The 11,990-nt window shown below is 43.0% G+C and overlaps 2 protein-coding genes across 2 annotated transcripts; one reads left to right on the top strand and one right to left on the bottom strand.

Moving 5' to 3' along the window:
- Positions 1-835: 835 nt before the first annotated feature.
- parp1 (poly (ADP-ribose) polymerase 1) lies at positions 836-11,375 on the bottom strand. The gene is made up of 23 exons (XM_034528079.1): positions 11,127-11,375; positions 10,070-10,232; positions 9,378-9,493; positions 9,024-9,238; positions 7,031-7,121; positions 6,801-6,917; positions 6,453-6,629; positions 6,091-6,253; positions 5,700-5,840; positions 5,333-5,572; positions 5,122-5,187; positions 4,903-5,035; positions 4,470-4,665; positions 4,242-4,370; positions 3,990-4,073; positions 3,751-3,873; positions 3,529-3,657; positions 3,276-3,374; positions 2,911-3,063; positions 2,638-2,765; positions 2,460-2,521; positions 1,746-1,860; positions 836-948 (listed from the first exon to the last, which is right to left on the bottom strand). The coding sequence occupies exons 1-23, from the start codon at positions 11,247-11,249 to the stop codon at positions 867-869; spliced, it is 3,045 nt and encodes a 1,014-aa protein (XP_034383970.1). The 5' UTR covers positions 11,250-11,375; the 3' UTR covers positions 836-866.
- LOC117727689 (adenosine receptor A1-like) lies at positions 7,842-8,963 on the top strand. The gene has a single exon (XM_034528115.1). The coding sequence runs from the start codon at positions 7,842-7,844 to the stop codon at positions 8,961-8,963; it is 1,122 nt and encodes a 373-aa protein (XP_034384006.1).
- Positions 11,376-11,990: the final 615 nt, after the last annotated feature.

Genomic DNA, 11,990 nt, shown 5'->3' with positions numbered 1-11,990 from the left:
ACTGACCCTGAACTGGCCACGAGTTAATGGAAAAAAGATAAAGCCCTACATAAAATATATCCAGCATTTCATAACTTTTAAAACTTGACATGCACATTTTCATTTATTTCCACACAGTAATCAAATTCAAAATTGAAATTGTATCCAACATGCAGTTAAAGAAAATAATCATACACAAAGGCAGCTCTGATATTTTGAAAACATTTTATTGTATTTGAAGTGAGCGAGAAAAAGTGTACTCCATAACATGGCAGTCCTTTCTTTTGCAGAATACTTTGCGAAAACAAACAAAAAAAATTCTCATTTTCGGCATGGAAGACAGTTTGAGCGACACGCAACAAAACAAATATATACACGTCAAACCTTGTACAGTATCTTTGAATCCAACAGTCTACAACATGTTTATCTCATTGGCTAATGGTCTGCATATGTCTGCAGAAAATCCTTTCTAAAATTGCAGCACTATAACTTAAATGAACTAAATGCTTAATTAAGAATGAAGACGAAAGATCCTTCTCAAACTCAAGATAACCTCGTGAGACAGAAAACTACAAACATTTTCAAAACCTTTCTATGTAGTCTGCATCGCTTGCATGAATCACAATAATGAACTGTGATTTCTGTGTCTTTTTAATGAGCAACTGAAGTAGGTATTTAAGTACCTAATGTGTTTCTAACGAAGACTGCCAGCTAAGAAACCTGATGAAGAAGCAATAAAGTGTCTTGAGACTTCCGTTGACCATTGTAAAGCATGGTTGAGCATCAATCTTTTACCAATTAGTTTCTGTTGCAGAGAATGAAGCCCAGGTGTTTGGAGGCAACAATGGTATTTGTTTTTACTGAAGAGGGTCTGGAAGAAGCCCCTCTCACCACAGGGACGTCTGGTAGTTAAACTTGATCTTCAGGAGATACTTCATGTTTATCTGGGCCACATCATACACAATGTACCTGGAGGAGCAGAAGTTTAGGAAAACAAAGACTACAAATAATAGGACTCTGTGAAATAAGAGGACATTTCACACAAATTATGAGGTGAACAGAAATCATGAGGTGAAGGAATCATGAATTAACAGGCCTGTGAAGTAAATCTCACATCTAGTGAGGGAATTTGGTTTGAGAAGTTTAAACCCTTGTTGTAATTCTTGTCCTGTCTTAGACATTCGGACAGTAATTTGTGTCAGTTTATGCCAAAATACACAATTGCACCCTGGTATAAACCACTAGTGGTGCCGCAGAGTGATCTACATCACGATCACGAGGTTAGAAAACAACCCTTCCCACATTAAAAATAAGATTGGTTGGGTACTGCTTTTTAAACATAAATCTAATTTTGACATTAGATTGGAAATTGTCCTAAAATTCAGGCTAAATTTCATGTTATGGGAACTTGGCAATAAACAGCTAAACCTGTACAAATTAGTGATTATAAATGAGTCAGTTTAGTCCACACACACACACACACACACACACACACACACACACACACACACACACACACACACACACACACACACACACACACACACACACACACACACACACACACACACACACACACACACACACACACACACACACACACACACACACACACACACACACACACACACACACACACACACACACACACACACACACACACACACACACACACACACACACACACACACACACACACACACACACACGGTAATTTGGAAAAATAATTCTTAGTCATAACCGAGGTGGTCAGTGTTAAAGGATACTCGTTGTACAGGAGACTTGTGTCATCAATGTTAGTGTTGGCTCCTTTCCCCAGAGGCACTTGCACCCCATCCAAAGTAACAGATGCACTTGGATCAGGAGCAGATCTGCCCAAACCTGCAGAAACAAAAAAGTTTAATGAATAAAAATCTAACTTTGATGTATTATTAAAAAGAGGCACATGAGTTGTCAAATGTGATAGTGACAATGTTAAAAAAACAAGCAAATCAGCTAAAAAACACATAATTAAAAAAAGGCCCAGTGTGTTGGATTTATGGAAATATATTCTGATCAAAATATATGTGGTGAATCACTTGAAACTAAGAATGATTGTGTTTCCTTGAGCTTAGAATAAGACCTGCATATCTGCTCATAGATAGATAAGCAGGTCCTTTTCACTGAGTTTGCCTTGTTGCACCGCCATATTTCTACAGTCTTTTGTTCTTCTTAAATTTGTGTTGTTACGGTTACGGATGGCCACCGAGTGATATGAACTGCGGTTTTTCACTCGGCGGCTTACATACCGCCATTAGTCTTGAGAGAAGGGAGGATTGAGCGGAGGGGCTTCTCAGTTGGTTGCAATCTGCAACCTCCTTGCTAGATGCCACTCAATTCTGCACACTGTGCCTTTAAGTAAATATGTCTCTCCCAAACCATTCCTCAAACAGCACATGGACAATCCAAATAAAAATGTACAGTGACGAAAGTTTTCTGACCTTTAACACTGTGCTTGCCCTTGGGTAATTTTGAAATGTGGGAAGCCTTCTTCAATTCATGCCTGCACAAAAAAAAAGAAAAATACATTCATTTATATTATCCTCACACATTTCTAAAGCACATGAAAAGGTCAATATTCAGGTTTTCTTTTTTAAAGAACACAAGACTGTCACTTACATGTTGCCGAGGGCAACCTCGGCCAGCAGTAGGAGGCCTGCAGGGTCTGACTGGGAGGTGTGACAGTAGTTTGCACTCTTGGACACCATGTCGGCAAAGTACACACCTTTACCGAACATGTAACCAGTCTAGAGAAGATGAAGCATGAAGGCAATGTAAGAAAAATATCCTAAAAACACGACCGAATATGTGAACATTATTTGTTATAGTGAATGTATTCCATTGTTGCTTCAGCACAAATGGATTTTTGGTTCCCCTCAAACTTGAACTCACCACTGGGGCCTCTGGAGGGGCAATGCGAAGACCCTGAGACATGATACCAGCGTAGTTGGTGGCGCGGGAACCGTGCCACAGGAGCTGGCGATTGTGCAGCTCCTCGAAGGGACGGAACCGTTGGCGCTCTCCCTCTCGAACAATTTTGAAGATCTAGAAAAATGGGGGGGAAAAAAATATATTTAAAAAATCCAGCAACGCAGTGAGAATTAGGCTGGACAACAAAAGTACAAACAGTAGATAAATAAACAGTAACACACTTACTGTAGAATAATTTACATTAAGTTTGCGATTGAACCAGTAATTAGAAACAAAGACTACAAACTAAGAACATAAATAGCAACATAATGTAAAAGTTGACTTACCTCTTGCACTTCGAGTGTGTAAGTGTTGTGTGTAGCAGCGTGGGTGTTCTTAACATATTGCATAATGATCTCAGCCTCATCTGTATTCTTGTCAACAACCTGCCAAACAACAAATATACAGCATACTGTAATTTTGCCATACATAATAATCGCTTCATACAATGACAATGCTCAACATTGCTCTTAGAGAAAAAAGGGGTAAAATAGAAACGCCCATAACTATGAAAGTAAAACGCGGAGTTACACTCCTCACCTCAATCTTGGTTTTGAGTTTCTCATAGTTGATGTCAATGGGATCACTCTCATTGTCCTGGGCCCCTCCTCTCAGCAAACTGTATGCCACTTCAATGTCCAACAGGTTGTCCAACATCTGAACTTTAGCCTGAACAGAGATGTATGTGGATGTTGTTAGATGTTTTTAATATTCTACCCGTTTATAAAGCAGGAGAGAATTGTACAGTATTTGTGTCCTTACTTGAATGTAGTCCAGGCTGTTGAGCAGTGGAGGTTTCTTCATGCCGAAGTCGTGAGGTATCAGGGTGTAGAAGCGATTGGAGAGATCCAGGATCTGGGCTTCGGCCTGAGAGTCTGACACAGCCTATGATGAAACAAAGGAACCAGCTTAGTAATTAAAAGATTAGGGAGAGAGACTACGAAGAGGAATCCCAACAGAATCGTGAGACAACCCTCCTGGAGGGGTTGTTGGTTGCTGACCTGCTGTACTTCAGTGAGGAGAGAATAGGCACTCTGGATCTGCCTCTTACTCAGCTTTCCGAGGGGCATCTTCTGGAGGTCAATCTGAAGACAGGACAGGAGCGATAAGATATACATGTGGGACACAAAAGAAACACACACACACACACACACACACACACACACACAAATAAATGAAAGGAAAACTAAATTGTTCTAATGTGGTTCTTATTTTAAATATCACTGGCCACAAACAACATAAAAGAGTCTTACCTCGAATTCCACCATGGCCTTCTTCATGCTCTCTACGTCAAAGATCATCTTGATCAGCTCCTGAATGGGCTTGGCCAGCTTGGACTTGGTGCCGGCGGAGGCCGTCAGCCTCTTCACTGCTTCTTCGTCCTGTCAAGAAACATGAACACCGCGGAGCCCAGTCAGATACAGAAAGCAACAAACGGTCACATATGTTCTTTCTGGTTTCGAGTGTGTTGACGTATGTACCTGTCCATAGTCAATCTCCAGGGGGTAGAACTTATTGGGATATTTGGTGAAGTTGGAGCAGCTCCAGATGTTGCCTGTCTTCTCTTTGTAAACACCCAGGAAGTTGTCCTGTGCAGAGTTTTTGTCGTTAAACTTGTCCAGCTTGTTGCCTCCAATGGTAGTGCCCACTCTTCCCCATGACCTGAACACCCAGTATCTGGACATACAGGAAACATGGGCAATGTAAGAGACAGTCTAGGAAGAATTATTATTCTGATACAATGATTAGTTCTCCATTTATGGCAAAATAATGGGGGGAAGTTCCACTGCACTGCCACGAGCAAGCCAAAACACAACATAAAGTGAAATGTATGGGATTACTAGTTTAATATCAAACGTTTAATAACCTCTGCACAACAAAAAAGAAAGTGAAATGATCTCGAGTCACACTGACCGTTTCTGTACGTCATCCTCCAGCAGCTGCAGTTTGTAGTAGGAGTTAGTTCCTCTGACAATGTCCACAAGGCCCAGCGTAGCACTGTACATCTTCCCGCTCTGCTCCAACACATGAGCGCTGTTCTCCAAACCTAGGAAATCAAAATCATCAGTCAACGTCAGAAGACAAAAAAAGGGTACAGAGATATGTTTGCAATGCAGGGTGCTCATGACTTACCTGAATCTGGATCCACAGCAGCTCCTCCTTTGACTGTGAGTTTCATCTTCTTGGATTTGCTACCACCTACAATAATGGAAATGCAATTATTCATAAATATTCACCAAAAAGTCCAATACTATAACACAAGTTTAGATGAATCACCCCTCTAAAACATTTAGATAAACATCTAACAACTAATATTAATAACAGCTAAATAAATATCCTTTACCTTCCTCCTCCTTCACCCTGCCTGTGCTCTTGGTCGCCAACGCTCCAGACTTAGAGGCTACAGATGAAGCTTGTGCCTCGACCTTGACCTCTGCACCCCAGGGTGAAATGGCGTGCAGGGAGACCAGTTCCTGGAGGGCTTTACCCGACGACTTGATGTCTGTGAGGAAATCCTCGGAGACCACACGCACGCCGGCGTCCCTGGCTTCCTCCATTTTCTTACTCATCTTCTCCACCTCCTCTGTGAAAACATTGAGGAAGAAGCAGGTGTGATGCAGACAGCAAGTTAGAAGCAGTGGACATATTACATAGATGGCGCTCACTGGTCCACATATTGGTAATTCTGTAACGTTTGACTGGTAACTCACTTTTGGTGCTGAGGCAGAGAGAGGCCTTATTGGCTGTGGTGCTAATCTTTCCGCCCATCTCCTCCACAGCAGTCTTTAGATCATCCTTGTTCTTGGAGAGCTTGCCCACAGTCAACAGCTTCATACCAGTAAGAGGTTTGTCTATGGGATTTAATAAATTAAACATTAAAACAATACCATCGTATGGAAGTGTTTTACCTATTTGGTGTTCAAATTCCACTGGCCATGACTGTCTTACTTTGTATTTTTTGTAAGATTTAAGTGCACATTAAACAATTGAATCAAATCACAGGATCTGCATACAGGTAGGATACAAGATCAAAATGTTACGTAACAAAATATTTAAATATTTGCAGGATACTGACGCACTCCTTCAAGTGCAATCACTAACCTGCAGGGGCTCCCTCTGGCAGTCGCTCAGTCGGGGCACTGGATGCACTCGCCAAGGGTTCGGCTTTGACTTTGGTGAGAGTTTGGGTCGGAGCCTCCTTCGGGTAAACTTTGTCCTGTCGCTTGAACTTGAACTTTTTCAGGAAGGGAACTTCGTGGAATTCCTAAAATGATAATGCCAAAATAGTAAGTGATTGGTAGAGATGTAGCTCAATCACCAGGACCAATTAATACCTACATTTCCAACCGTAACTCAGCTGCTCAAGGATCATGATTTAGCAAAAACAAGACAAATATCTATACGAACCAAAAAGAGCCCTGAGATTCAATTCAGTTTATTTTTTTTTAGATGAGGTGACTTACCTTGGGGGTGACCCAGTCTCTGCGTATGGGTGTTGTGGTCTTGTACACACACTTTGTCCAGGCTGAGATGTCCCCTGTACAGTAATAAGCATCGCCCTTAAACACCACCTGGCCCTTGCACTCCGTACAGGCCTCAAGAGCACCAAAAGCCATGCCATCAGCCAGGCAGTCCACCACCTGTCAGTTAAACACAGATGTGCTCAACAGGGAACAGTAACCCCAACTGTACCAGGTGTCACAGTTTGTCATTTATGTTATATACACACAGCAAAAAACACTGTCTGGATTCCTTTAAATGTAATTTAATCTTAAATACAGTGCGAGTTAAATAAGATAAGGCTCTCCTACATTTGATTCTCCAGAGGGAACTTCTTGGCCATTTGCAATCAGAAGCTCCTTCATATCATTGGTTGAACAAAACTTCTTCAGCTTGTCCTTGATACCCCAAATTAGCTGACTTTGGTTCTGCAGAAGCAAGAAGAAGAAATAGACCACACACACACACACGTTACAAAAACAAACATGGTTGCCATGTGATGTTTTCAGCAAAATAGGAAATAAAATGGAGGAAAAGGTACCTTCAGCTGCTCGTCCAGCTTCTTCTTCTCATCCTCTTCCTCTTTCTTTTGTTTCTTTGATGCTCCATCCACCTCGTCAGTTGTACGCTTCCTAAGAACAAAAAGAAGTTCCAAAACGTTTTTTTTCTAAAACTTGTGTTGTTTTGTTTTTAATAATTCAGCATGGACAAAAAAAAAAAAAGGGGATGAAAAAAAACTAATTAACTTCCTAAATGAGGCCAAAAGGGAACAAACAAGCCTGAGTCTGACACCTTTATTCATTAAGGGAAATTCATTAGGGCCCCATCAGTTAATAGACACACACTCACACGCAGGTACATGTCTCCACAATCCCAGGTGTCAATGCTGATATCATCCACTCTGCCCTGACAAGAAATATTCATTAGCCTCCCCATGAGACCAGACAGACACACACCAGCACACAGGCACCAGTTAATGACCATCCAGGTGCAGCCGGTCCCCGTCTGATCCTTTGTAGTGCAAAAAAACAAGACAAACATCCCTTATCAGACAACTGATCATGCCAAGAGGGAGGAAGGGACTTCTATAAAGAAGCATCCTTCAGATGTGTGCAAATAGAAGTGTGGATAGGATGTTTAGTGTGAGGACAAGTGTGTGCATTTTCAGGATGGCTGCCGTCAGAATAATGATGATGTTCTCTTTAGTTTATTGAGTAATGAGACTTGTTTTAAGAAGAGCTATCCTGCAGTCGATTGGTGAGTAACTTTAGTTTGCGTTCTTTTATTTCATTGCAGTTAGCAGATACGGTCGACTTGTAACTTGAATCTTCTTTCCTTCTTTAGGGACAACCATGGAGAACACCACTGCACTGTTGAAACTCTCCACTTTCTACCAAACGATAAACTCATCCCGTTCGTCTTCTCCTTTCCTGCAGCCTTTACAGATCTCCTCAACTCCATCCTCCAATACCACCTCCTCCCTTCCGCCTGCTGACCTGGTGATTTCCCCAAATGTGGCGTACATGGCGGCTGAGCTCGTCATCGCCGTGCTCTCCATAATCGGCAATCTGCTGGTCTGCGCTGCCGTGGGCCTCAACCGTAAGTTACGCACGGTCACCAACTACTTCCTGGTCTCGCTGGCGGTCGCTGATGTCTGTGTGGGCACGATCGCCATTCCCTGCGCCATCCTAACAGACATTGGTTTACCACGTCACAACCTCTACTTGTGTCTGCTGATGCTGAGTGTTTTGATCATGTTCACCCAGAGCTCCATCTTCAGCTTACTGGCGGTGGCTGTGGAGCGCTACGTGGCTATATTCATGCCCTTCCACTACCAGGCCATGATGACGCCTCGTAACGCCGTGTTAGTAATCCTGACCACGTGGCTGCTGGCCTTTCTCATCGGGCTTGTGCCTCTGATGGGCTGGCACAAGACGCCAGCTGATTCAGGCCACTGTTTCTTTGTCTCGGTGGTGGACATGACCTACATGGTCTATTTCAACTTCTTTGCATGCATGCTGACACCCTTGGTGATCATGTTTCTCATCTACGCCAAAATCTTTGTCACAGTCAAGCGGCAGGTGAAGCGCATCGCATCGGAGCAAAGTGGCAGAGAGGAGGGACAGATGAGGGCTGCAGCTAGCATGCGCCGAGAGATGAAGACTGCCACTTCGCTTTTCCTGGTTCTTTTCCTCTTCACTAGCTGCTGGATCCCCCTCCACATAATCAACTGCTTTCTGCTTCTTTGCCCACACTGCTCTATGCCGCTGGAGCTGCTTCTCGCCGCCATCATCCTGTCACATGCCAACTCTGTTGTCAACCCTTTCCTGTATGCATACACGATGACAGCTTATAGAGACACCTTCAAGGCCATTTTCATGTGCTGCAGAACGGCGGGAGACAGAGAGGCTTTAAATGCAGTCAGCGGGGAAGATAGACAGAGGGCGGCTGTACGACACGGACACCAGCGCTGAAACACTGAATACTGTGTGCCCAACCTGTACCTGTATGTTATCCCTTCTTTTTTGACTCACCCTTCAGTTTTGACAACAGGGAGCCGCTTCTTAAGTTCCTCCTTGTCTTCTGCCCGTAGTGCGTTGAAACCCTTCAGTTGGGCGGCGTTGTATTCAGGCTTGAAGACCAGTTCCTCCCTGCGGCTCACAAAACACGCTGTGTGATACCAGCGGTCGATCAGACCCAGTTGGGGCTTCTCTGCGTCCACAGATTTCTTGGATACACGGATCTGATCCTAAAAAGAGAGAATCATAGACTCTGAAGCCCAATGGAATGAACCCCCACTTATGCTATACTAAAACATATGTTACTTGAATTAAATGAAAGCCTTTGTAACATTTGTTTCTAGTGTGCAAATAGAAGTAGCTGCTAACCTTTTCTATTTTCTGATCACAGCCTTTGCATGTGCTGCGGTTCGACTTGGCATATTCAACCGCAAAGTCATTCAGTGTCTTCTGTCCTGTAGCGCCACTCTTCTGGTCCCCTTTTCCTGCAAGAAGGAAGTTATCCAATGTTATTTACCAAGTACCAAGAACCAAGAATAATCAAGTGAAATATATTACTTTACTTATTTTATGCAAATACATGCAAGATTTCTGAGGATAAATATATTTAACAGGACAGCAGAATATTAATTTTAACACATCCACAGCAGTAATTGCACATATATTGTATAATATAATAGAAATAAGTTCTTCATTTATTTTCTATAAGCCTGCATTTGTTTTTTATAACTGCTGATAATTGATGGCACAATGTTTTCACTGTGTCACTGAAAAGATGTATGGTGATCCGCACACCTATTTGACAGAACAATGTTTACTCCGCCACCGAATAAAATCACATAGTACTTGTGTGTGTAAATGGAATAAGCTTTGTTTGCCAATCAACCTTAATAGCAAAGATGATGTCAGCTGCTCAACTAAGGAGCCAGAGGCCTGAGAATACATTGAATCATCTACATGAAGCCCTACTGGGACTACAGTTCATGCATGTTGTGTGTGGAAATGTGATATTTCAAGAATCCATGAAGATCTATGTTAAATGATAAACATTGAGTACTGACCTCCTGTTGCTCCCCCATTTTCAATGGCCTTTTGGACCTTCTCCTGGTCCTCCCAGCGGAGGTCAGAATACCCAGAAATATCTGCAGTCGACTGAGCTGCTGCTCGCAGCCAGAAGCAAGAGAAGTGGTGCCAGTGGGGGACTTTCCCATCAAACATGGGTGACTGCCAGACAAAGACCAAACAGAATACGCTCAGAGTCAACCAGTGTGACAGTTTGTGTGGCGGATACACAATTCTTTGATTGCAATGTAAAAGATATACGCTATAAATGATGTGTCCTTACTCCTCGGACAAATGTTTCACCATCCAGCAATGCTATTTTTTGGGGGGCATCTTGTAGGTCTAGGTGGGCTGGGCACTTGTATGGGAAGGCTGACACAAACAACTACAACCAGGGAGAATGGGAATACTCCAACAGATACTGGGTGGCTTTATTTTTTTAAAATCTGAAATGGCTTATTTAAATGGCCACTCATTAAAATGCAATAGTCAATAAAGTGATGAACATGTGCTCCTGCTGACTTGGCTGGCCTTTAGTGGTGAAAGTCAAGTGATTGAGGATCTGGAGTTGCTCCACATTCCATGAATAAGGTTACTTAGCCTCTTAAGTGAATTAATTCTCTGTGGGGCAGCAGGAAGACTTTGCAACGTATATATATATAATGCTGTTGTGATTTTGGCCTCTGAGGGAGATGGTCACCCGGACACTGGGCAGTTGTCGGCTTTAGGAATAACGCTCAAGCTGCAAAAAAATACACAAATGAAACTAACTTTCATGAATAGCAGGATGCATGATTGCAGGAGTCCGACATTAAGACAGGCTCAACGGCTCTTTGTGAGCAAGACTCGACAGACAATGACAGCCATGTAAATGCTAACGAGGGCCTAACCTAACTCCAAACAAACCACACGACAAACTGCATATTTGTATCACCTCCTCAAATCATAAACATTCACTATATTCGCAGAACAAACCGGCTAGTTCACAAAAGCTCGCGGTGTGGCAGTGAGAGCGTGCTTCTTCGGGGGAACCGACACCCGGCGTCGTCACGTTACCTGCACCATGATGGCCATCCTCAGCGAGTCTTTCGCTATGTTTTCCTTGCATTTCTTGCACGATGCGCGGCCGCTTTTGGCATATTCCGCTTTGTACAGCTTGTCCTCATGAGAGTCCGCCATACTTGTTTAATAGTATTGCAAAACAAAATAAAATGAAGTGACTGTGAGGGCTAACTTTCTGCTGGTGAAAAGGGGCCACAACCAACGCGCAAGAGAAGGGAAGCCCGCGTGCCTGCACGGTATCACAGAGATGAGACGCGGGTGAAGAGCTCTCACTCTGTTTCTGTTTTCTGATACCAACAAATCCCCAGATAATCCGTTATTAGTCCCGCAGTGGGGAAATGTACAGGATTACAGCAGCAAAGTGCAGACAAGAAACATAGTAAAAAAAAGTGATCTAAACAGTAATACAAAAACAGTAAGATTCTACAGTAAGATTATATATAAACAGTCAGAATAAATATAGTTATTTTCCACTGTGTATTAATATTGCACAGGTTGGGGTAATTAAAGTGATTGAGTGTTTTTTAAAGTGTTTTCGTGGTTTACTTGGAGCTCAGCTGGTTGCGCAGCCTGACAGCAGCAGGAAGGAAGGACTTGCGGTACCTCTCCTTCACACACTGGGGATGAAGGAGCTGCACAGAGATGTCCTGCATTGGGTGGGAGGTGTAGTCCATCAGGGATGATAGTTTAGCCATTATCCTCCTGTCCCCCACCACCTCCACCGTATCCAGTGGACACCCCAGCACACTGCTGGCTTTCTTGACAAGTTAGTTTAGTCTCTTCCTGTCAGCTGTCGAGATGCTGCTGCTCCAGAAGACCACTCCATACAAGATGGCTGATGCCACCACCGAGTCAAAG

This window comes from Cyclopterus lumpus, chromosome 24 (genome assembly GCF_009769545.1).
Source record: "Cyclopterus lumpus isolate fCycLum1 chromosome 24, fCycLum1.pri, whole genome shotgun sequence".
NCBI lineage: Eukaryota > Metazoa > Chordata > Actinopteri > Perciformes > Cyclopteridae > Cyclopterus > Cyclopterus lumpus.
Note: the sequence above shows the minus strand (reverse complement) of the source record. Positions and strands in the feature narration are given on the sequence as shown.

Coding starts and splice junctions, on each gene's coding strand:
- LOC117727689 (XM_034528115.1), top strand. CDS start 7,842: ATGGAGAACACCACTGCACTGTTGAAACTCTCCACTTTCTACCAAACG.
- parp1 (XM_034528079.1), bottom strand. CDS start 11,249: ATGGCGGACTCTCATGAGGACAAGCTGTACAAAGCGGAATATGCCAAA. Junction 9,494..10,069: donor AAATGGGGGAGCAACAGGAG/GTCAGTACTCAA, acceptor TCCTTCTTGCAG/GAAAAGGGGACCAGAAGAGT. Junction 949..1,745: donor ACAAGTCTCCTGTACAACGA/GTATCCTTTAAC, acceptor CTGCTCCTCCAG/GTACATTGTGTATGATGTGG.